This window comes from Lycorma delicatula, chromosome 1 (genome assembly GCF_047948215.1).
Source record: "Lycorma delicatula isolate Av1 chromosome 1, ASM4794821v1, whole genome shotgun sequence".
NCBI classification, from domain to species: domain Eukaryota; kingdom Metazoa; phylum Arthropoda; class Insecta; order Hemiptera; family Fulgoridae; genus Lycorma; species Lycorma delicatula.
The window spans coordinates 359417373-359444455 of record NC_134455.1 but is presented as its reverse complement, the minus strand read 5'-3'; the positions used below and the strand labels follow the sequence as shown (position 1 = coordinate 359444455).

The window sequence follows — 27083 nt, the reverse complement described above, 5'->3', positions numbered from 1 at the left end:
TAATTAATGGTTTTAAGTTTCTTAAATAAAACTTAAAATATGAAATGGATTAATCTACATTGCTTGCTTACATTACATCATTATGAAAATAATGAAAAATAAATTATAAATTGGAAAATTAAATAACAAAAGACTAAATTTAAAAATGTCGATAAAAATTAATTTTATTTGATACTTTTCATTATAGGAGTATATTTAAAAACTTTTTAAATGCATTTTTCTTGTTTTTCGTTTTTTTACCTTCATTCTCAATTTTCTGTGCTATTTCATTCGGTTTATTATTGCGGTATTTTGAAAAGTTCTCTTGTTTTATTTAATTTGATTAAATAATCTGATAATATTATTACTATGGTGAATAATATATTTTAGTAATTTATTTAACTTCATGGAATATTTTTTCACTATTCTCATTTTATTCAAATGAAATCAGTTTTTAATTTGCTTAATTTACGAGAAAAATCAGATTTTGTAAATTTATAAATAATGATAGTTGTCAGAATCTCTTTACAACTGCAACTGGAGTTGTGCAAGTCCATAGAGGATTATTACATATTGTGCAAAAAAATATGACAAAAAAGTTGTTATTACTTTCTTTGCATTGGTTATTTATTCTTATTTAGAATATAAAAAAAAAATTTATATAAGAATTTCTTATAAATATAGAATCGTTGTTTTCAAAAATAATGATAGCTGAAGGAAGTTTAAATATTAAAAAAAAAAATCGATATTTAAAACCTCCTACCAACATTTGTTTTCACCCCCAAAATCACCTTACAAAAAACTTTTTGATTTTTATACGTTTATGTTTAATGGAAGAAATTTAAAAAAAATTCACTGAAAAATGTTACCTAAGATTTTTTTGTTGGTGAGGATGAATTATGTTGAAATTTTATCGTAATATTATTGCGAAAAGTTTATTATTTAAACTTTTATTAATAATAATAATAATTCAACTGCCACGGATTCAACTGAAGGATTCAACTGCCACGGCACCCTGGCACGACTGATATACTGCTCAACGGCGGTTCTGGTCGCCCCGAGGGTGCTTAAGCAAACTATAAATGAGACTTCGTAGAAGAAAGAAAGATATGGTATTGATTAATTTAATTTTAATTTTAAGTTCATGGTCTTTTGAGAACCTATCTCAAATTTTAATATTGGGGCCCTTTACATCCCGTAAGTGTTTGTGATTGTCCTTGACTTTCATGTTTTAATGTTTATTGTGAAGTTTGTGTTTTTAAATAAAATGTAAGGGCCCTTTACACCCTTACATATGACGATCCTGATGGAGATAATAATTTCTTTTAAAGAATGTGACGATGGCTAATGACCTTAGCAGTCGATGCCCGTAAAAATTCAGTAAAAAAAAAAAATAATAATAATAATAGTTTAATTAAACCCAACAATTTTTAAGAAATCCAAAAAAAATTGTATTTTAAACTTTGATCGGCTCCCCTCCCCACCAATATCAAAATTTTTTTTGGGCCTTGTACAATATGCTTGGGAAGAAAAAGGAAGAATCTGTTGAAAATATGCTACAAATAAAACATAGTTTTTCAATTTTTTTGGGAAGGGGAGAATTTAGAGGCAATTTTTTTTTAAATGATAAGATAAGCTTGTACGCATGTACTGCTGAGCTTAATATAAAGTGGGGGTTATGTTTGCAAAATTTTCAAAGAATTGATCCCAAAAAACTATCTACCCCACCCCCAGAGATATAGATTCCAAAAATTTAACAACAGATTCCTCTATATACAAGAGCATATATAAAATTTCATCAAAATCGGTTGATCGAGTCAAACGTTATTAATATTCAAGCACGCCAACACATGTACATACGTATTCGTAAATACAAATATTACGCTCCACGTTTTTTTTTTCCTTTTTTGGGGTCCATGGGTCATTAAACGTCGAGAAATGAAAAAAAAACCATAATATCCCATTTCTGACGGATTACCGTACTTTCCTTCTTAAAGCGTAACTGTAGAGCTATGATGTCAGGAAAGTAAAAACATAATCCAAACAAATTACATTATATAAGTCACCTCAATATGAAATAAATTATAAACATAAAAACAAATTATAAGATTAAAAAATAGATGTGTTCGAAGTCTATATTAATTTTTTAATTACTCGTACAAACACATAAAATACTCTAAAAGTGTACATTATAAACAATTACTGCAAAATAATTCATAGTTCAGAAGCCGTCATTGAAAATTATTTTTAGTACATATTTACGTACACATTGAAATGGATGCAAATGGTTTAGCAATTTATTTAAAATGGTAAAGGTAGCATAATAAGGTCCTTTCTGGTAAACCAAGTATTGTGTTGAGTTATACGGAAATAATAGTTCTGTTGTCTACTCACTGGATTGGTCTAGTGAACGTGTCTTCCCAAATCAGCTGATTTGGAAGTCGAGAGTTCCAGCGATCAAATCCTAGTAAAGTCAGTTATTTTTACACGGATTTGAATACTAGATCGTGGATACCGGAGTTCTTTGGTGGTTGGGTTTCAATTAACCATACATCTCAGAAATGGTCAAACTGAGACTGTACAAGATTACACTTCATTTACACTCATACATATCATCCTCTGAAGTATTATCTGAACGGTAATTACCGTAGCCTAAACAGGAAAAGTAGTTTTGTTGTCTGGTTTGAAAGAGGTTAATAATGTTATTTTTTAAGAGTAACTGACCATTCAGTTTAGCAAAGATTTACATTCATAAAAAAATATACACACAAAGATAAAGTAAAACATAAAATATATGATAAAGTAAAAGATAACTTTTTGAATAAATGTAGGTTTAAAAAATACTTAATAGTGATAGCAAACTTAGCGTTTTATAAGGTACTTTAAAGAAACATTTTAAGACCTGATTTTCTTTTAAACGAAATAAATTTGATCGTACCTGAGGACTTGTCTTCTAATAAACGTCCCAGAAATTTCGCTTAGTAGGCAACAGAAATAGTGTCATTATTATTAACGGGAATTCTATCCATCCGATCATCAGTGTTAAATCTACCTGAGAAACACAATGTATCTGATTAAAATAAGATTGTTTGCAACTGATCCAGCGAATATTTTTTTGAGCTACTATCGTACAAATTTCAGTTTTAAATAGTTATCTTCAGATACACATATAGTCATATCCACTACGAAAAGGGTTAAAATGAATGATTTAAAATTTTGAGGTAGGTTAAGTTTTTAAAACTTAAAAAATCAAGGTATCGAGAAAATTTCTCTTGAGCTACCCCACGTTTTACATCTTTAAGTGCAGGATCTAGATTTTTTATGCGTATTTTTTAAAAAAAGAAACTACTTGTTTATGGTAAGGTATGATTTTAACTAATTGTAAACAGCTCTTCCGATACCATAGCAACTACATTTTACATCAGTAAAAAATGTTAACTAAATGGAATGCTTTAATGAGATCTCAAAACAATGAAAATAGAATCTTTTGTTATCTAAGGGATTTAAATTATTTTCAAAAAACTGGAAAATGGCTGATCAATAGAAAGTTTTTTCTAAAGCCATGCTGGAAGTTTGTTAAAACTTTATGCCTCATAATAAAGTTTAAAAATCGATGTTTTTATTTATTTTTTAAAATACTTCAGAAAATAACAAAATTGGCCTATAATTTTGTAAATTGAGTGCCAAACATTTAAAGGAAGAACAAATCTGCTTCTTCTTATATTTCTTAATTAAAATATTCCTAATAAGAATAAACGTATTAAATCATTTTTAAATCGTATGAGAATTTTTTTAAGAAATGTATATTATTCTTTACTTAAGCATTTTTTTAAATATGGTTTTTTAATAACAATAAAAAACAAACCATATATAACCAATATATTATTAAAGAAAAACAAACCAACATATTTGTCGTTTATAGACCTAGAAAAGGCATTCGATAACGTAGACTGGAATAAAATGTTCAGCATTTTAAAAAAATACGGTCCAAATACAGAGATAGAAGAACAATTGCTAACATGTACAGGAACCAAACAGCAACAGTAACAATTGAAGAACATAAGAAAGAAGCCGTAATAGAAAGGGAGTCCGACAAGGATGTTCCCTATCTCCGTTACTTTTTAATCTTTATTTGGAACTAGCAGTTAATGATGTTAAAGAACAATTTAGATTCGGAGTAACAGTACAAGGTGAAAAAAGATAAAGATGCTACGATTTGCTGATGATATAGTAATTCCAACCGAGAGTAAAAAGGATTTAGAAGAAACAATGAATGGCATAGATGAAGTCCTACGCAAGAACTATCGCATGAAAATAAACAAGAAGAAAACAAAAGTAATGAAATGTAGTAGAAATAACAAAGATGGACCACTGAATGTGAAAATAGGAGGAGAAAAGATTATTGAGGTAGAAGAATTATGTTATTTGGGAGGTAGAATTACTAAAGATGGACGAAGCTTTGGACGAAGCTTTAAAGATGGAAGTGAAACTTGGACGATCGGAGTATCTGAGAAGAAAAGATTAGAAGCTTTTGAAATGTGGTGCTATAGGAGAATGTTAAAAATCAAATGGGTGGATCAAATGAAGAGGTATTGCGGCAAATAGATGAAGAAAGAAGCATTTGTAAAAATATAGTTAAAAGAAGAGACAGACTTATAGGTCACATACTAAGGCATCCTGGAATAGTCGCTTTAATATTGGAAGGACAGGTAGAAGGGAAAAATTGTGAGGCAGGCCACGTTTGGAATATGTAAAACAAATTGTTAGGGATGTAGAATGTAGAGGGTATACTGAAATGAAACGACTAGCACTACATAGGGAATCTTGGAGAGCTGCATCAAACCAGTCAAATGACTGAAGACAAAAAAATACAATAAAAACAATCAGTAGTACCGAAAAAACAGGTATTGAATGAAAATTGAAAAGGAATTAGATAATTTATTTTTCATTAAACCGATACATTCTGTTCAAACAACCGATAAATGACTCTGCTCACGTCATTAATACAATAAAACGAAAGGATAGCGAGTAATACGGCAGATATGAAAAAATCTGACGTAATAGTTACGGAATCTGGAATCTGACGCAATAGTAATTGGATACGTCTTTTTTATATTTTCAAAACTATTAATTTTATTAAATAATAGTTTTGACATTTTATAAAATGTGAAAAATTATTTTTAATTTAGTATTTTATTGTCATTTTACTATTAAAGTTTGAATCGGTTATCTTTTAAGATATGTAATGAACGTATTGAATAATATGTTTACAAGTTAATTAGGTAATTAAGTAAATGAAAAAGAATCTTATTTTCAACTTATTTTTATTTTTAATGATCATTTAATTTTGTAGAAATTAATTTTAAAATAAAAAGCAAAAAATATGCATTAATTATCAGTTAACAAAAAGAGGGAAAGTTTTAACAAAACTTTAGAGGTCAATTTTTGCTCTACTCGTAAATAAATTAGTTCTTTGAGAGCAAAGTTCAAGGAAATGATTCAGACAAGGATAGCCTGGTTAAATTTTCTTTCACCAACTCCGTCCTTGAAGCAACTCGTGTTGAGTTTTTAATTTGTGTTATACTTAATCGTGGATCCGGCCCAGGATAAAGGAGAAAAAAACTCCGTCCATAAATAAAACATAAAAAAATCTTTAACTGCCATTAAATAAATAATGACCTGATAGACAATAGAAATATACTGCAGAAAGGGACATTTGTCCAGGTGGTTCAGCAATTAGTAGGGAAGTAATATAACTCCCCCTAACCCTTGCGTTCCGTTTCGTTGATATATAATCAACCGACGAACAAACAACGACCAAAAACAACTCATTCTTAATCTTATTAACGGAATCAGAAAAGAGGTAAGCATACAATATTTTTAGATTACAAAAAAACTGTCACATCTGATTTAAAATATGCATTAATTCAAACATTAATGAATTACACTTTTGGTTACGAAGTAAATAATATATTTCAGTAAAATATATATAACAATTTACAGTGTGATTGAAACTAATGACAATAATAAAGAAGAAATCGGCTTAGAATAATTTTACATTTTTTTATTCAGGAAAGGAAAAAAACGATTAAATTTTAAACGAAATAATCTAATTAAAAATAAAAAATAAAATTTTATGAGAAACTTGAGAATGTTCATTTTTATTTACTCTTTCAGTAATCGTTATCAAAAAAAATTACAATGAAATTGTAAACCGTTCGATAAGGATCTCGCAGATACCATTACTTCCGCTCAAAAAACAAAAATCTCTGTAATGTAAATAAAGTGTTTTTAAAAAAAGGGTACTGACATAAAAAAAAAGGTAAGACATTTCTATTATCAAAATCTGTTATTAATTTATAATTTTTGTTAAAAAAAAATATATGATAAACATATATGAAATAGACAATAGATATACAATAATAGATAATAAACAATTTTTAAGCGTTCCATATAATAAGCAGAAAATTAGAAAAAAATTGTTACAAAACTCTTATCGGCCCGATTTCTTTTATTAAACAACGAATAATCATAAGAATTGTATTATTTCTGTAAATGTGATACGTATTACATAAAAATGAAATCGGGCCGGTAAGAGTTTGTAACAAATTTTTCTTTTTTTTATTATGTGGAATGCTTAGACATTATCTATTATTGTATTTCTATTGTCTCTTACATCTATTAACATGTATTTTTTTTTTAAACAAATTTTAAATTAATAACAGATTTTGATATTAGAAATGTAGTGTCTTACCTTTTTTTGATATCAGTATCACTTTGTTAAAAACAGTTTTATTTATATTAAAGAGGTTTGTTTTTTGAGCGTAAGAAATGATATCTGTGAGATTATTACCTTACGGTTTACAATTTCATTGTATTTTTTTTTTATATCACTGCGTTTTGTTAGATTCTTTTTTTTGTGAATTATTGATTATTATCTTTCGGATTTATTATTAAAATTTATTGTCTTTCTAGAAAAAAACAAATTTAATTTTACGGCCAATTTTTTTTGTTGATAGTATATCGTTCACTTCATACCATATTTTACCTTTTTTAATAAAACTGGTATAGGACCTTTACAAATCGAAGATCCGTGATGTAATATTGCACTTACTACTTTGTAAGTGTAACCCTCGATTTTTATCGTTAACGCTTTTACCAATCGAATTTATTTCTGTTTTATTTCTTTTTTTAATAAAACTAGTATAATCTCTTGTAAACTAACAATTTAATTTTTTTTTTAGAAGTGATGGGAATTAAAAAAATTGTTTCATCTTCAATATTTTCATTTACATATTAAAGCATTTTCATTTAAAACAAGCTGTAGTATATTTTCGTTTAGATTTTATTATTTCAAGTACATTATCAAGTTTATGTACGCTACCTAGTACTATCAAGTACTGCTATCTAGCGGTGCGATTCGTAAAGGTACATTAAAAATATGAATAAAATGACATATTCGAGTCCCGCAGTTCATCAAATGAAAAAAAAAACGTTGTCTAATAAAATTCAAGGTATTTTTTGAAAGAATTCTTTATTACAAATCTAATTGAATTGAAATATAATGTTTTCTCACTTATTTTTTTTTCATTTTCATTTCACTGTTAGGTTATGTCATGTTTAGAACTGTAAACGTAGTTCGTTGACTTCGTCGCCTGTTACCGACGAATTTTTAGTGAACTCCGTGATCCAAGTACAATCAAATCTTTAAGTAATTTTAGGAGAAACGGTTTTTTTACAAATATATGAATTAAAAAAAATAAAGAATATTAAAAATAAGTAGAAACAGATTTTATGCTTCCTCGTACGAAGTAAAGGAAGTATTGTGATCGCGAAGAATTTCGGTTTTCAGATTTCAACGGAAATATCTATTGTGACCATTCTTGAATCCATTTTGACTAGTTTCGGCGTGACGTCTGTACGTACGTACGTACATACGTATGTGCCTCGCGTAACTCAAAAACGATTAGCTGCAAGTTGTTAACATTTCGGATTTAGGACTGTTTTAACATCTAGTTGTGTACCTCCGCTTTTGATTCCAATCGACTGAATCAAAGTGTCCAAAAACGCTCAAAATCCAAAAACAAATTTGGATTTTGGACTTTTTCTTAACTGCAGTAATATGTTCTCATTGAGAGCTTTTCAATGATATATAAGTGGTACGTATTTTCATTGGTTCCAGAGTTATAGCCAAGTAAAATTTTAATTAATGATATATGAGTATTTGGGTCTTAAAAGGGGATGCACATCGGTTCGAATCAGACTTCATCTTCCTTTTTTTAACTCTTTTTTAATTTAAATATATTAATTTTTTAATAATTTATTATTCTGTAAATACCTTTAATTATAAAGGTATAAAGTAACTTTAATTATAAAAAGACTTTTACGATAAATAATAATTTAATAATAAAAATAAAAAAAATATGAGATGTTATTAATGAAATAAAATTTTACGTACTTTTCATTTAAAAAATAAAATGTGTATATGTAATTTAATAGGCGTACAAGGAAGTCATGCCGTGTCCGCATCAGATTTTTTAAAATTATAAATATTCTTTTTAACCTGAGTAACATTTAGTTCCAGTTCAAAAAATTTAATAAAAGAAAAGTAGATAAAAATAAATCACCCCAAATTTCGCATCTCTACATTTTTATTTTGGTTCAAGATTTCGGTTCAATTTTTATTGGACGGAATAAATTTTTTATTAATGATCGGCTGTAAGATTAGCAATTTATTTTTTTCTTTGAATATAAAGCCAATAACCGTTTAATAAGGAGGGAGAACTGGCAACGATGTTGCTGAACTTTCTCTATGTTTGCGTAGAGCTTAAATATAATGCTTCCCTCATTGATAAGAACTGAGAATTATTATTATACTTAATAAGTTTGTTATTTTGTGTCTAGTATAGAATTAGGTTATTTTTCTTTTGAAAGAAAATTAACTTAAATGAAATTATTTTACGTGTTTGGTTATAACAAGTAAAACATTACTGATATTAGCATAAATCAAATTTTATTATATACTGAGTATCATAAATCGTAAGTAAAATGTCTCAAATGATTATACGGAGTATTTCATTTAATTGCCTCAGGCAATTTCCTCGTGAAAGACGCACAATACAAAAAAAATGACCTAAACAAAAATTACTCAGATTGGAAGGGGACACCTCATGGTGATTTTGAATTTAATCTTATTTCAAGGTTAACACGAATTTTTATAATGGAATGACCCAATTTTTAAGTCATTTTTTTATTGTCCGTAGTTTACAAGAAAATCGCCTGAGGCGATTAAAATAAAACATTCTATATGGTGAAGAATACATATGTTAAAATGTTTAATTCTACATCAATAGCAGAAATTTAATGAGTATTCTCACTCTAATAAGTTTTTCAAAGAAAAAAGTGGGATAGGAATGAAAGTTTGTTAGTCATCAACTTCTGATTAAGGTTGACAATCTTTTTATAATATAAAAACAAATCATCAGGAAAAAAATTTCTTAATACAGAATGAAATATTAAAAAGCTAAAAAAATTATAACTTCAATAGTGAGAGTGTTAATATGAAAGACCTTCAATGATATTATTTTTCAGTGAGAAATAAAAAAAAAAAAATCTCTTTAGACACGCCAGAAGGCGGAGGTAAATTTCACCGGTGCTAAGTAGAGATAAAAGAGTTTTCTACCTTAGAGTTTAAAAAAAACTTCAAATTTACTCAATACAACAATGGTTGCATGTGAAAAAAGTTCATATGTTTAGCATACAAGTCCCACCTTCTTACTATTCCAGCAATATTTTGATCATCCCTTGCCGTAAGGATTGGTCATATCCAAAATTGTTTCTGACAAACGTTTTAGGTAATGCTTAGATGACTACCGACCACTTTAAACCGATTTTATGCTGTGCCTATTAAGGGAGATATGATTGTTTTTGTCTTCGAAACTCCATTTTTTCCACCCCCTGGGCCCAATGGTTGGTGATATCAAAAAACTTTACTTAGATAAATTTTAAGCCTTATCCAAAATGTAGTAAGAACTTTAAACAAATTCGATATTTTAGTTAAAAAGATAGTTATAGCAAAATTTTGTTTTTTCGAAAAAACCCCTTCCATTTTCAACCCCATGGTCCGATTTTGGCCCTTAACGAACTCGACCGAGGTTTTGGGACAAGTTATTTTAAGGAACAATTTGAAAGTGATTGGCGCAGAATTATGGCAGTTATTGTGTCCAAAAGAAAGTGATATATATATATATAAACTTTTGAGCTGACGGTGGTTTTGGGGTCTGGGAGATGTGAAACGCGAAGAAATAGAGAAACCTAACCGGTTTTGAAATAGAGTCATACTATTCAGAAATAGAGTTAAACTAAACCGGTTTTTAAAAATGACTACACAAAAATTTATAGTTTTAAGTTAAACCGTTCTTAATTTATAAAACACACACACACACACCGATGTACTTTCAGCTTACAAACATTAAAATAACATATTATATCTGGGAAGTAGCTTTTATCTTTAGTAATAATTTACTATATTGTGTAAAGTAAATGAGCAAAGTAACTAAAAATTGTAAGTCAAATTAAATTTTTAATTATTTGCTCTCCAAAGTTATACTAAACTCATGTTTATACAATATTTCTGATAGCAAGCACACTTTTATTGAAAATTGTATTGGTTAAATACAAATTTCAATCACCAAATCTATTGACAATGAGAAATAAAATAAAATGAAAATATTTCGGATGGAAAAAATTCACACCTCTGTTGTCAGTTTAGTATCATAATAACGCGCAGACTGTTCGGGAGAGCGGCTGTGTCCGAACACAGTCATCTTCGGGACATCTGCCGAGAGGACCCAACTCCGACAGTTGTAAGGAAGCGGCCTCACGCCGTACTGGACGAACCACCGTGATGGTGCGGTGCGGTAGCCGAAAATCGACAAACCAAGCTTAGGGGCCTCCATATCGCATGAGCCATAAACGGAATAGTGCGTCAGACGCGTTTCCGGGGTCGCGAGTGAAAAGTTTTCGCGAGTTATATAGTTTGAAGACGTCAAACACGGTAAGTCGCGCATAAAACAAAAACGCGGTCTAAATTTAAAATTTTTTTTTTTTTTTTTTTTCTCCTCGTGTGTGTGTTCTGCTTCTTTTGTTGCAGATACCAACAGCCACCACAAAAACAAATGGTTTCTTCACTGCGGCCATGCGGCCATGCGGCCACGCAGTCCCCCCAACCCCTTCTCAGACACACGTGTGTCTGAAGGTTAATAATTACGTGGAGTGAATAATTACTGTTTACTTCTTTCCAGAAAATCGCCGCCCCAAAACCGCGATCGCGAATAGGTATCACCATCTGTAAGTTCCCTATTACCTTCCTTTCCTTTCAAGAAAGAAGAAAGAGGGAACGAGCCCAGCAGCCATCAGCCCAGCAGTCGCAAGCCCAGCAGCCACCTGCCCAGCAGCCACTGACAGCACAGAAGAACGAAGAAACCTGCACTTTCCCCCGTTCAGCCCTTCGGGAATTACAAGGTTAATGGTATGTAACTTCGGTTACTACCAATTCTTGGAAAGTGCAGGCCAAAGAAGAACGAAGAGGTCTTCGGAAGAAGAAGAGGGAGAAGAAGAAGGAAGACCAACCACTCGCCTCAACATCACGGACTGGAGTCCGGAACAGAGCCCAGCAGAGATGCGTCCTGAAGGGCAGCCATACCAGAAGCGGATGAAGAGCTTCTACACAACCTCTCCTATTTCAAACTTACAGTAAGACAAAATATCCCAGCAATTGCGACTCCTCCGGAAAAGGGGACGCATTGCTCCCTCCTTATAGCCAGTGCCCCGTTGTGGCGTATTCCTGCTAGCCTATTAAAGAGTTAGCACCGAAAGGACTTCAGTGGACGGTCTGAAGGGGAATTACGTCGGGAGGACAGGCTTTATAAGCCTAGCCTTCCGCGGTCGGCCCATGAAATGGGTTCGATAACGCTGGTTTAACAACGGATTGGATTGCAATTAAATCCGTCTTAAATTCACTAAAATAATAATAGACAAAACTTGAAAAATTAGATCCGAGATTAAAAAAATAACCCTTTTAAAAACAAGCCCGATTAGAATGATCCAGCAGCAAGGGACTCTGTCCAGGTTCTGCGATAAAGTAGGGAGTAATAGACTCCTGCCAACTTTGCATTCCATTCCATTCCATCATAATAAAAATAGTATTTGGAGTTCTTTGTAGTGGTGTTACCACATAACAAATATTGAGGTTAATTTCTAATTAGAGTTATACATTTAATAGATGAAATGTTTAAAATGTTTTGGGATCTTTGATTGTTATAGAAAACTACTATTCACAGTCCGTCAGTTTCAAAAGTGTTTTCATTGCAGTGTTAACTAAATTAGCTGATTGGGTTCAAGTTTCAATAAAAGTTTTACTACAGCATTTTCATAAATCATAAAAGTTAACTTGATCCATATTCGCAAAGTACGAGGTGTGTGAGAAAAGTAATGAGATTGGTAACACTGCGAGCGATCTGGCAACGTTGGGTCTACCGGTTTGTACTAGACCGGTTTGTTCATCCCTTCCACATGATCAGTACGAGTTTCAATTCCGTTCAGCCAACACATTATTTTTTGACAGCGCCATCAGTTATGTTTTGTTGTGTGTGACGAAAATGGAGCATCGGAATTTAGAGCAACGTTGTGCAATCAAGTTTTCTGTTAAACTTGGGGAATCCGCAAGTGTGACCTTTGAAAAGTTGTAACAGGCCTATGGGGAACATTGCTTATCAATAGCACAAGTTTTCCGCTGGCACAAATCATTTTTGGAAGGCCGAGAACACGTTGAAGATCAACCTCGCTCAGGGAGACCTTCAACTTCAAAATCTGACGAAAACGTTGAGCGTGTGAGGGTTATTGTGAGATCAGACCGTCATTTTACAATAAGGATGATGAGTGAACAGTTAAATTTAAACAATTTCACCATACATCAAATTTTGACAGACGATTTGGACAAGCGAAAGGTTTGTGCGAAATTGGTGCCGAAAAACCTCACAACGCAACAGAAGGACAATCAAAGAAACGTGTGCGTTGATCTTCTTGAGAGGATTGACAATGACCAAAAATTCTTCAATCGTGTGATCACAGGTGATGAATCCTGGATATTTGAGTACGCTCCTGAAACAAAGCAGCAAAGCGAAGAGTGGCACACTCCGTCATCTCCTCGACCGAACAAATGTCGAATGAGCAAATTAAAGATCAAAACCATGATGATTTGCTTTTTTGACAGAACGGGTATCGTGCATAAAGAATTTGTTCCTCCAGAACAAATTGTCAATCAAGTGTTTTACAATGGTGTCCTTGAAAGGCTCAGGAAAAGAGTGATTCGTGTGAGACCAGACATTGCAGACAAGTGGATGCTTCATCATGACAATGCCCTGTGTCACACTGCCATTTCCATCAGGGAAATTTTGACCTCAAAACGCATTCCTCCGGTTCCTCAACCCCCTATTCACCTGATTTGAGTCCTTGTGACTTTTACCTTTTGAGAAAATTGAAACGTGTCTTAAAAGGGCATCATTTTGGAACTCTGGAAAACATTCAAAAGACTGTAACCTACCAGTTAAAAGCCCTAACAGTTGAAGTCTTCCTGCGCGGTAACCAGGAGTGGGAACAACGATTCCGCTGGTATACAGCTGCCCAAGGGAACTACTTTGAAGGAGATAATATTGTTGTTTGAAAAAAATAAAAACTTTGGTAAGTAAAAAGTCAGTCTCATTACTTTTCTCACACACCTTGTATATAAAAAAATTAGAAATACGGATAAAATTTATCATTGAACAAATACCCTCAAATTTTAAAGTGTTCCTAGAATTAACTGATTGATACGCGAAACACTTAAACCATCCATAAAATTAAATATTTTCATAATTAGATTTATTTATTTCGGGAAGGGAAAATTGCTTTACTCGGTTAGCACTCTAGACAATAGTTAAGGTTTTTTTATTTCAGTTCCCTAATAGGAAATAAAGATCCTGGAATGTTTATGGAGAGATTCGTCATTCCACTGAACTTCATAGGATATGAATTCTGTGCAGATTAAAAGAAGAATCGGTCATGTAGTCAGGATGGAGGCTAATCCAATTCTCATGGAACTTACCCAATAAAAAGGGATGAGGAATAATAGAAAGGGATGGTAAACAACAATTATCTTTTAGAGGAAGGGCTTCCTTTTTTCCTGTTTAGTCTCCGGGAATCATCGTCAGGTATTACTTCACAGGATGATATGTATGAGTGGAAGTGTAGTCTTGTACAGTCTCGGGTCGACCATATCTGAGATTTGTGGTTAATTGAAATCCAATCCACCAAAGAAAACCGGTATCCCCGATCTAGTATTCAAATCCGTATAATAGTCCTTTACTAGGACTTGAACGCTGGACTTCGAAATTAGCTGATTTGCGAAGACGCGTTCACTACTAGACCAATCAGGTGAGTTATGGAGGAAGGGATACTGATTGTTAACATCACAGTCTTTTACAAGATTTATTATTATTATAATTAAATGTAATATAATTGCTCGTTTTTCCTGTTCTAAGTTAATATAAAATGAAACCTTTAATATAATCATTCTATGTAAAAAATTATTAACATTGTTTCATTAAATATGAATAGATAGATATTCACTTTATCTTTTTAAAATGAAATCGATATATGAACGGAAAATCTCTGTACACCATCTGATATATGTTTTACGGTTTTAAGAATCACTTAATACTATTTCTAACAATTAAAATTTATTTATATATTACTTCAATACTTAATTACTTTTGCTAATACATTTTAAATTTATTATTTAATTATGTTCAAACTTAATTAACATTAATGTTATGTACTCCGGAATTTTATGCTTTTAATTCTCAGTATTTATAAATAAAATTAACTTTTTGATATAACAATTTTTGTTCATTTTTTAAGTAAAATTCTATTTATATAATATATTAAAAAGAAATCACAGTATTAAATATACTAAAATTTAAATTATTTATAATCTTCTCATATATGGGAATTTTTTTATTTATTTTTGTCGTTATTATTCAGATAAAAAAATAATTTTCGATTATAAAAATATTGATTCTTAAAATACTTAAAAATAATTTCAATTGAACCGATCCAACGTATAATAAAGAATGTACGAAAACAAAACAAAAAAAAACTAAAGTGATATTCAAATCATACTTACCTAAAACCTAAATTTTTAAAAATATTTTTATTTATTTGCTGGTAAGCAAATAAATATAGAGGCAATATTATAAAGAGGTATCATAAAGTTATTTGACAGGTGAGCACAGGTAGCTGTGGTAAATAATTTTCTACTAAAGTATAAAACATAAAATACAATTTGTAAAATAACGTTGGTATATAAGTAATAATCCTTTCTTTTTGGTGTGGTCAAAACAAGAACTAACATAGTTATAAAATAAAAGAGCTAATTTAATTAAATAATATATCTGTAACCTGAATTCTCTGAGAATTATCCTGAGAATACTGAGAAGGGAATTACCCCATTGTAATCTCATACTGATAGGCCTAAAAGGGTGTCATTCACACCCATTCAGAACAGTTTGGATAACTTTCAAAGTAATGATTTAGTAGCATAGTCTCATTTCATCACAATAGGTAATAACACTGTTATAAATTATTACCTACACAATCTAAAATCTTTTAACAATAAATTTACTTTTATAAGTGAAAGGCAGAATATTTTTGTAAAATTAATGGCTAAAAGAAATACTTCAGTAAGAATAAAATAATTTACAAGTTTAAAAAATTACTCAATTATAACTTGTAAGAAAGTATTCCTAAAAAAATATTGAATTAACGCTATTTTGTGAATTTTAATGTACCTTCTAATCTTTTAAATTTAATATTACTGAAGTGATTAATAACTCTCACAAAGAAATAACCCAACTTCATGCCAGAGTAATAATATTTTCATCTTTCATCTGGAAACTGCTAGGTTTGAAGTCTGGTTAGGCATGTAATTTTTCAAACACTGTCCACATTTTAATATCCCTAATAGATAGGTGTCAGGAAGGCTACAGCTCTAAAATTCTCACCAAACCCAGAAAAGAAAAATATAACTAAGTAAATCACAAAAATTGTAAAATTCACACACCGTATTATTCATCAAATAATTCCATCAGTATTTTGATAAAATATCTTAATCATTTTTTTATTTATTTCATGTTTATTCTATCCAATCTCATTATTTATGTTCAATTAAATAAGATCAATGATTTCAATTGACTGTCAGTTAGAAGTTTAAAAAAGAATTATTATTGCACAAATAATTTTTTTTTCTTTTCGTCATATAATAAATACTCGTAAACACCAACACACCTAATATAATAATGTAAATATATTAATGGATTTCAACATAATTATTTTGCTCATACTGATAAAAGTTAACAGTTATTTTATTGGCTCTACTTCTTATCTCCTTTTTTTAGTCTCTCACACCATGTTGCAGTTTGAAAACAGAATTATTTCATCCAGAAATAGTTTCATTATTTCTGAATGCTCTGAATAAACATATGATTTCAATATCATATTTATTTAATTTTAATTAATTACGTAAACTGTTATAGATTATTCTTTGTATGTCAATTTTCAGCTCTCGTGACTATAAAAACTTTATCATACCCTTTTTTATTATTTTTTAAAAATTATATGATAAAGTAGTAATATGCCTTTTAATTGTCTTTATTAGAAAATAAATTCTCCATTATAATGGAATGCTTCAAAGAAAACATAATTGTAATTGATTCCTAATGGTGGTAGCTATTATAACTGTAGGAATTGGTGTTGCAGAATTCCTGATACAGCATGGCGCAATAAAGTAGTTGTATTATAAGAAAAATATTAATTTCAGATCAGTTATAGAACATGAATAAAAAAGTTATGTTCTATTTATTTAGCTGTATTATTCTGCTTCAATAGATAAATACTATAATTAAAAACAAGAGATAAATATTAAAAATTAAAAAAAACATGACTGCCAAATAAACCACTGCTGACAAACATTGCTCTTTAATATAGTATAATTACTAATATAGGATAATTAAAGAGTGTGCAAGTGACAATTTTGTATAATTTTTTTTTTTTTTTTTTAATTTATTTAAATATATATATGTACTTTGCAGAGGCTGAAAAAATATTATATTATATATAGTTATTTAATTTACAGAGGAAAAAGAAAAAATGGGCTACATATCATTTAATCTAAATAAATTGATAATAAATGCCAACCAGGCAAAGTTGTCCTTTAAATTTTACAATTTACACAAAATATTATGTAGCAATACTTTTTCATTCTCTTGACTGAACAAATATTTGTTCTGAATTTATTAAATGTTTTTAAATTTTACTAAAAAACAATTTTTACAAAATAAAATGTAAAAAGCTAATACAATTAATGTGTAAATGTAAACAAATAAAGAATTTAACAAAAAACAATATCACTGAAGATGAGCTTAGCCCAAAATGTTTTGATGGATGTAAAAAAGTAAACGTAAGATTATTCTCTAATTCTTTACTTTGTGGAGGCTGAAAAAATATTATTTTATATTATATATATATGTATATATATATATATACCCTATGGCACTGATGGTAGCATAAGGATTCCAATGCGGGGTCATACATCCACTGAGCTGCTACAGTGAAACTACATACTTATAGTTAATATACAAAAATCCACTTACCAACAATTTTATTTGACGCATTCAAGTGCTTTCAGAATTAATTTTCATCCTTTGGAACTCACATTATCTATCATATTTGCATCAATAATTAAAAATTCAAATTTTAATTACTATTACATATATGAGGAATAATTTAAGTTCCTGAGGATGGAAATTAATTTTGAAAGTGCTTGAATGCGTCAAATACAATTGTTGATAAGCAGTTTTTTGTATATTAACTATAATTGATAAAAGTATATACCAATGGGACATGCTTAACAAAATTATTAGGAACTACATACATTCATACACCCTAAATATATTGCACTCCTTTTTGGGTAGGCATGCAGTAAATTTTTCACTTACCTTTTTTCACCCCCTCTCTTTTTTGCTCCTTCTACTTATACTTCATTTTTTAATCAAGCCTTCTCCTTTTGTAATATGTCCCAACTAAGTTTACTTACTACATGAATCATTGACATCTTTTTTGTAAATAATTGATTCACTGCATAAGCCTGAAGTTTGTCTGGGAATACCCAATGGAAATTAGTAGTGTGAAAAATTTCATGCCTGACCTGCATTTGAATCCATTTGTATCTAAGATTGAGATTTTACCTACCTATTCGACGACGTGATGCCTACACTATACTTCCACACCGCTAATTTGCCACCTCTATGGGGGCTTGGCCTTAGAGACTGTTATAAAGCATGTGTGTTCTTAATACTTATTTCCATCAAAACAGACTGTACCTCCATAGAAAATCTTTATTTATTACTTATACGCTCGAACAATTCATACCCAAAACAATTTTTTGTTAAAAATTTAAAACATCCAAAATATAATACATTTTTACTTTCTTTAATATTTTGTTACAGTAGCTTTTGTAGCAACATCATTGAGAGTTAAATTCACTAAATTAATTTAGAAAGAAGATAAATTTTTTTTCTAGTAGAAAAAAGGGTTTTATATCAAGAAACAAAATTCATATCAGAATGCAAATAATTGATTTGTTAATTATTATAAATGGAAATAATGATTTATAATACACTCGATTCAAATTATTTAAATTAATATATATTTTCGTAAAATCAGAATTAATTAATAAGTCAAATCAAATTGCTTTTAAAGAAAATTAATTCTGCGTTCTATATAAGAGGCATAAAAAAGATTATCAAAGAAATTTACATTAAATACATTTTACAGAATTAAAAATTGGCTTTCTAATATCGCTTAATAGTTTAATGATGCTATTTCGTATAATTATATGCTATATACTAAAATTATGAAAAAAAATTCTATTAAAACTATTTTGTTTAATAAAAAAAGAAAATACCGTGAATAGACAAGTATAGTATACCTAAAATGGTTTCTATATTTTCTTCCTCTTACAACAGGCTCTTTTCAGCCTCTTAAAACAACCTCCTACGAGGCTACTACTGTATTGGGAAAGGCTCTCCCAATCGATTTAGTGGTGAAAATTCGGGCAGTCATGTGGAAGTTGCGAAGAGGTCGGGAGGCCGAGGCATTTGGGATGCGGTTTCGAGCCGGGCCAGAACCGGAGCGGAACGGTGATCACAATGCACCGGAACAAAATTTCGTCCAGTTGCCCATCTCCCGTCTGCGGAAAAGGCTACAAAGCCTCGCAATGGAGGCATGGCAGCTTGAATGGCACACCACGACTAAGGGAAGATCCTTGTATAGTTTTATACAGGATCTGAGGGGGATGGTATGCCTCGAGTTCTTTTCTAAGGGCGTCGGGTGCCCAGGTGCTCACCAACCATGTTAACCTGAACCAATATCTGTTTCGGTTTCGCCTGGTGGCTGATGAGTTGTGTGTCTGCGGGGAGGTCCAGTCGAATGTACATATGATGTACGACTGCCCTGCTCTTGGGGGGGCCAGAGACCGAGCCACCCTGGAACTTAGAGGTCAGGGGGAAACCTGGCCGCTCACAAGCGGCGAGGCAGTGTGGCGCGAGCCGCACTGTCGGACCGTGTGGGAGTTCCTCGATGAGGTTGCTATGTTTAACCGTCATCGTTAATTTTAAGGGATTATTAAATGTAATGTAATTGGACTCCTACAGCTCTGCTGCTGGAAACCAACTTTGGTAATAGGGCTGGCCATCAGCCAAATCAGCTCCAAGCGCTGTTAAATGGTGGACAGGTACTAGCTGGCATACAGCGACCGAGGCGTGGCAGCCAAAATTGCTGTCTTTTTATTTTATAGACGTATTGTTTAAGTTGTTACAAGGGGTGCGCCTCCCCGATCTAGTTTTATGTTTGACAAGTGAGCGATTGGGACACTTAAGCGGGTGTTGTATGACACCTTGCTTGATTCGCTCACGCACGTTAGGTAGCTCACTAGGAGCTTTTAGGATTTGGGTCGCTAAACCGTTCTGAGGCACAGTAGCCGTTCTTGGCACGGAACATTTGGTCTATGCTCTAGGGCGACCGAATGGGGTGGTGGTGGGAGAAATGCCAGTTAACCAAATACCTAAAATGGTTTCTATATTTTCAGATTCTAATTGTCAAAATGAACAAAAACTTCTTATGAAAAAATGTAAATTTCCCCTTTTGTCCGCCATTTTGTATTTATTAATTAAAATAAATCAATATTAGCATAATCAAGTATCTGACTTAATAGAAAAGATGGAATCTGGCAGAAAATTATGTCATATACGTTGGTTATTTGTCAACCTATTTTCAGAATTAATGTCTAATTTTAATCATATAAAATTGTTAATATTTACAAAAAAAAAGTGTCATATGTTAAAGTTTAATATGAGGATTACCGAGATATAAAGGATTGAAAACTTATATGGCCGCTATTTTTAAATTTGTGAACGTCTTTATAAGTTTTTATTTATTAGACAATGTTAGTATAAACGTGTGAACTAAATACGATATTCTTGTGATCCCTAGATCCGATTTTAAGATATACATTTTTAATTAATATGCAAAAAAAATGGCGGACAGACAGAAAACAAAGGGGAAATCAATATTTTTTTTGATAGGACATTTTTTGTTAATTTTGACAAATAGAATTCGAAAATGTATAACCAGACAATCATTTTAGATACACTTTGTATATTACTACTAATCACTCCTAACTGGAAGTAAAAAACAATAAATAAAGATTTGCTGTGAAAGCATAATCGACCTAAAATACTAACATAGGCTATATGACACTGGAATACTGTTCGATGTTATCGGTAATTCACTTAGTAAAAGGGCATTTAAGTGTATTATAGCTATTGAAGGTAAAAGAATATTTAATGTCTAATGGATTGCATTGCTAAATTGACTACGTTCTGGTTTTTTTAAGAAAAATTCATAGTAGTAACATTGATTTAAAGAATAAAAAACATAAAAGTACATATTCGTATTATAAACTACTATTAGTTGCATTATCTCTTTGTCAGTGTCTGAAATTTAATAACTTTATGATATCGATAAGTTATCGAATGTGTTCTTAAATTATTTTTCCCATTCTCCATTCTTTTTTTTTGTTAAACATAGCAATCTTGTTTTGATTAATGACATTTTTTTAATGTTACGAAAAACCTCCGCCTTCAGGCTTGCCGAAACGGATTTTTTATATTACTAACTGTCCATAACATAATAATAGTTGTCTTTCATAGTAATTGTAAACATTTTCTTAATCGGCTTATTATAGTGATTATTTTTAATTTTTAAAATACTATTCCTGATTGAAATAATATTACTGGGAAAATTGGCTAACATGAAACCGTAAACCGAATCCCCGTCAAAACTAAGCGTAGAAAATGAGAAAAGGTTAGTTAGTAGGAAATGAAGGTACAGTTTTAAATTTTTTGTCCGTATCATATTCAAGTAAAATATTACTTTTAAAATCTATTCTAATGGATTAATTTTTTTATTTTAACTTTTACTTTCCCTTTTCTGTAAATATACTGTATGAATATATAGTGTAGAATATAGGAGAAAATATGCTATTTGAATTTTACGCTTCTCCCTAACCATAACACAGAATTTAAAGATAAAAAATTTCGGAATGATTTCTCTACGTATACGTAAACATGTATGTATGTTGACCTGCTTTTTTGTTATCTCAAGATTAGATTGGCTATTTGAATGGAATTTAATGCAGTGATTTCTGTATATGGTGGATTAATATCATTTAATTTTGGTTATAACTGTTCACGGGTCATTTTGAGATACAAACTTTATGGTTCTTATATTTAATAAGTAGATTTTTTCACGTAATTTAACGTCCTTTTCAGTTAGTAAAATGTTTTCTGATGATTGTATTTGGTGTTATAGAGACGTGTGGACAAAAATTCTTTTTTTCTTTTTTATCGTTTCTGGGTTCAAAATCACATTATTGTACTAATTAGATGACTCTATTACCTTATGCTAATTTGGATTTGGATTTCTTCATTCACAGGTAGGGAATAAAAAAGCCTAATTTTTTCCATTGTTGGTTATAGTCTTTAATATTTTAAGACTTGATTAAAAGATTTTTATGAAATTTTATAAAATGACTTCTTAATATAATAGATTAATACCATTTAACCTTGGTTTCAATCGGTCAAGGAGTGGAAACAGACAACCACCCTAATATGTTTTATTTCAAAATTTTACTTAGAGTAAATAATTTTTTTTTAAAACCTTTTCAGATCAGTAGCCATGGAACTGGTTATGTGCGGCGTCAGTTTTAAAACGCTGTTACAAAATCATTTTATATGGGATCTAAGTCGGTTATTTTTTTTATATTCACAAAAGATTCAGTTTTATTACACAATTTTAACGACGTTTATACGATGTAAAATATTTTATTTAGACCAGAAAGAATATGACCATCTCTTTCTCTCAGAAATGTGCTTGTGTGTGTGTGTATGTGTGTGTGTGTGTGTGTGTGTGTGTGTGTGTGTGTGTGTATTATAATTGCTATGAGAATTACGGATTTATTTATTATTTACAAAAATAGCTTATCTTACTAGCGACATATCGATGTATTGAAACACATAATAAATTATGATATACGGCACAAAAAAAGAAGGAATTTGTGGTCATAAATACGTCACTTTTACTTGAGGTCTATAAATATCTTTTCTGACAAATGTAAACATGTAACACACATCGATTCGTAATGAATAACAGTATACAGTAAAAATGGTTTTTTTGTCAATCTGACTAGCCTTTTGAGTGGCGGGGATTTTTATAAAACGTAGTTTTCTGAATCTACTTTCACTTATACTAACATATGTTACTAATCTGTGATTTATGACACGGATTTTTCATCATATTTTGCCCAATTTTCAACCGATTTACTTGAAAGTATTATTTTTAAAATCAGCAAACTATGTTTCATAAACACAAAAAAAAAAAAAAATTTGCTTATAAAAAACGCGGTAGAAATGTACAAAAAAATTCTGCAATTAAATTATTGTAAGTTTTGTACTGTTTCAATTTTTTTGTTGTTACAGGCATAAAAAATATCCAATCCTAACGCGTTTTTTTATCAGAATCTGTTAAATCTCTTTAATATACTGTAATTTTTTTTAATTTTTTTCACAAGAGGGTAGCATAAGGTTACGAGGCAATCAGATACCAACATATTTTCGCGGAACGCTAATGAACTGCAGATCATTGTGATGGGAAAAGGTTTTTACATCCTCACTTTTAATGTTCCACTTAACTTTTCATCTGAGTAATAATCTGCTGAAGAAAGAGGTTTTGTTAATAACCGGTAGTTACCGTTTGTGGTAGTTACCGGATTTTATTATTAATGAATAACATTAATGAAATGAAATAGCGTTGATTAATATGGAGTGATTTAGGAATAATATAAGAGCATCCGCAATTTTTTGTACGTACATTTTTTTTTAAATTAAAATTATTTAGCTTCAAAATCAAGTTCAAAAATAAAATATATCAATTATCACAAAGAAAGATTCGTTTGAAAAAAAAATTGTCTTTTTAAGATGATTTTTGCAGAATGAATATTAGTGTAAACACAGAATTTAAAATTCTACAATAATAAATAGCCATTATTATCATACACATACGATTCTTAAAATTTAAATTTGAAGGATGTGCGGTGGAAAATCTAATCAACAATCAATTTGTAATTTCTGTATAAATAAATTTACAATAAATTTATTGTAAATTTATATATATAAATGTTTTCAAGAAATAAATCTCGGATTATTGAAAATTTGAATCACCGAGCTTATACTTCATGCTGATAAACCTTAAGTTAATATGTAGCGGCGTAATGATGCGAACGTGAACAAAGAATTCAGTCAGCTGTGTATAATGAGGTTTGATAAAGCTAACAGAGGATATTTCTGGCCTACTAACAAAAGAAGTGTTTATATTAAAATAAACCTGAATATAACGCCAATTTTTTTTACAAAAATTGAAAAATTACAAAACGATAAAATTTTAACCTCGTTTAAAAGAATGCATTTTGAGCAAGTTCGAAAATGTTGTACATACATAATAAATCACAATGAATAATAACTCTGAATTTATAGAAAGGTTCTTTTTATTGTAAATATTTTTCATGTAACATTTTAATTATTCTAATTTGTGTTTTTCGGTCTCAATTACTAGTGTATTTGTTCCGTTTCTTTTAATTATTTCTCCCACATAAATGGTCTGTGATCTTAATTTTGCCATACTTTGTTTGTATTGTCTTTTTGGGATATTTATTGGTATTTATCATTATTTATTTTTTTGAAAAGGAGATTTGTAAGCCAGTTTTGTCAGTTATTTCTTTCAGTCGGTTAATTTGGTTGATAGTTTCTTGTTCTGATTCTGCAAAAATTCTGCAGAATGTACGTCTTAATTATTACTTTATTTAATTTTTATTTTTTTTATTTTAATAAAAATAGAATAAAATATATCATACGTACATATATACATATAAACAAACACGCACACATAATTGCATATATGTATCTCCTCTACAAATCACTCTTTTCAGTAATTGAACAAAATATACGAGTAGTTGCAGACAATCTGGTAGAAAAAATTAACTACGGGGCAAGAATCCCACGAGGGTAAGTCATCTATTACCCGCAATGTAGTTATAAATTTTATTGCAATACAAATAGGAAACTTACATGTACATCATTTTTCAACATAGTCGCCTTGCATTTCAACGCCCTTGGTCCATAGTTGTACAAGCTTCCTGATACTCTCATAAAAGAAGGTTTTCGGTTGAGCTGCGAGCCAGGAATGAACCGCTTCTTTCACTGTTTCGTCGGAGGTAAACCGACTGACCCTTAATGCTCCCTTTGAATGGACCAAACAAGTGGTACTCAGAAGGGGAAAGAGCAGGACTATACGGAGGATGAGCCAGTACTTCAAAGTTGAGTTTCTGAAGCATTTCAGCAGTGTGGGCAGCAGTATGTGGACGGGCATTGTCGTGCAACAACAAAACACCTTTTGACAGCAGTCCTTGGCGTTTGCTTCGAATTGCAGGCTTCAGATTGGCAGTAAACATCTCACTGTAATCCGCACTGTTTATTGTCGTGCCCCTTTCCTGATAATGTTCCAGTACTGGGCCTTGTGAGTCCCAAAATATCGTAAGCATCAGTTTTCTTTCGGACGGTTGAGTCTTGAAAACTTTTTGCAGGGCGAATTTGGATGTTTCCATTCCATACTCTGCCGTTTACTCTCCGGCTCGTAATGATGGATCCATATTTCGTCACCAGTGATGATTCTGTTTAAGAAGATGTCCCATTCGTTACTACATCGATCCAAATGTTTTTGGCCGATGTCCAAGCGCGTTTGTTTATGCAACTGTGTGAAATGTTTTGGGTCCCATCTAGCACAGACTTTATGAAACCCAAGTCTGTTGTGGATGATTACGTAAACAGAACCGTGACTAATTTGCAGACAATGTGCCACTCATCGATAGTTATTCGTCTGTCTAAGAAAATCATGTCACGTGCATGTTCAATGTTTTCCTCATTTGTGGCGGTAAACGGTCGTCCGGCTCCTTTGTCGTGCGTAACACTTGTGCGACCGTTTTTGAATTTTTCAATCCATTCATAGACATTCCGTTGCGGCAACACACCGTTCCCGTACTGTACCGAAAGTCTTCGATGAATTTCGGCCCCTGATGCACCTTCCGACCACAAAAAACGGATCACTGAACGTTGCTCTTCTTTGGTGCAAACAGAAAGCGGAGCAGCCATGATTAACGACAGGGCAGCAATAATGGAACTAACCTAGCAGCATCAAATCTGCACGGACATAACAACAATTAAACCACGCATGCGTCATCTACGCAAGACGACAGTACTACCAACATAAACAAATATATAACTAAATTGCGTATTATAATTGAATTACCCTCCTATTATATATTTCAATATGCTATATAAATCTCCACATTACATCACTACTCAAAATCAAAATCACTACGCAAGTACCGTTCTCCATTAGGCCTTGGCCGTAAGAAAAAAAAGGCAATGAGATTATCACAAAACATTAAACGAAAAGTGCGTTGAAAATGACTTGTAATAGTCTCATCGAATTTTATTTTGCCAAGCGCGAGTATTTCGATAATTTACAATGACATTTCTTGTAAAATAGGAATCGTCAGTAATTAGAATATTACTAAGAAAATCCGGGATGATTTTCACATTTTCTAATTAACCATCGATAGAATTTCATCCGTTTATCAAAAAAAGGTGGTAATATCTCTTGTACACGTGTTGTATGCAATGGATATAATTGTTCTCGTAACCTTCACCACGCACTTGATTGTGAAACATGAAAGCAACGTGAACCGTATAGTGCTTGAGGTGGGAGATACTTTTTTTTTGTAGAGGTGGGGAATCCATTTTACAGACGCCGAAGCAGTGTCGGGGTCGCTAACAGGTCCCGCTAGGTTATAGAAAAAGCGTATGTATATACGCTCTCTCGTGGTGGAGGTTTAGTCGGTAGTGCGTAGGTACGCGCACTACCGACTAAACCTTCACCCCTGGCTATCCACCCTCCCTGGCATAGCTAATAACGCATTCCATCAGGTAGGGGGAGATCGCCCACACACACAGTCATACGTCATATCATACTACAAGTACAGATCTTAAGTTAAAAACACAATATAGATTCTTACATGTGATCATTAAATAGTCAGTACAAAACAATACAAATTGTACATAATACATGTAAAAATACAGCTAACCATATACAACAAACAATGTAATACCTAAAACTAAACATTATGTGAGGTGGGAGATAATTGTACCGCATTCGATATTGTTTCTTCAGCGTTGGCATTTCTCATATAACGTTCACAATTAGCATCAAATCGTTGTGGTTTATGTATACCTGTTTCTCGAACTCGCCTCTCCAAAGCCTCAAATGTTTTACGATAC

The 27083-nt window shown here is 31.2% G+C and overlaps 1 protein-coding gene across 1 annotated transcript in view; it reads left to right on the top strand.

Moving 5' to 3' along the window:
* The window catches only part of LOC142317922 (farnesol dehydrogenase-like), a 66686-nt gene extending 43509 nt beyond the window's left edge, over positions 1-23177 (top strand). Inside the window, exon 6 of the mRNA XM_075354461.1 lies at positions 23172-23177. Within this exon, the coding sequence (XP_075210576.1) occupies positions 23172-23177 (6 nt within the window). The remainder of the gene's footprint in view (positions 1-23171) is intronic.
* The last annotated feature ends 3906 nt before the right edge of the window (positions 23178-27083 follow it).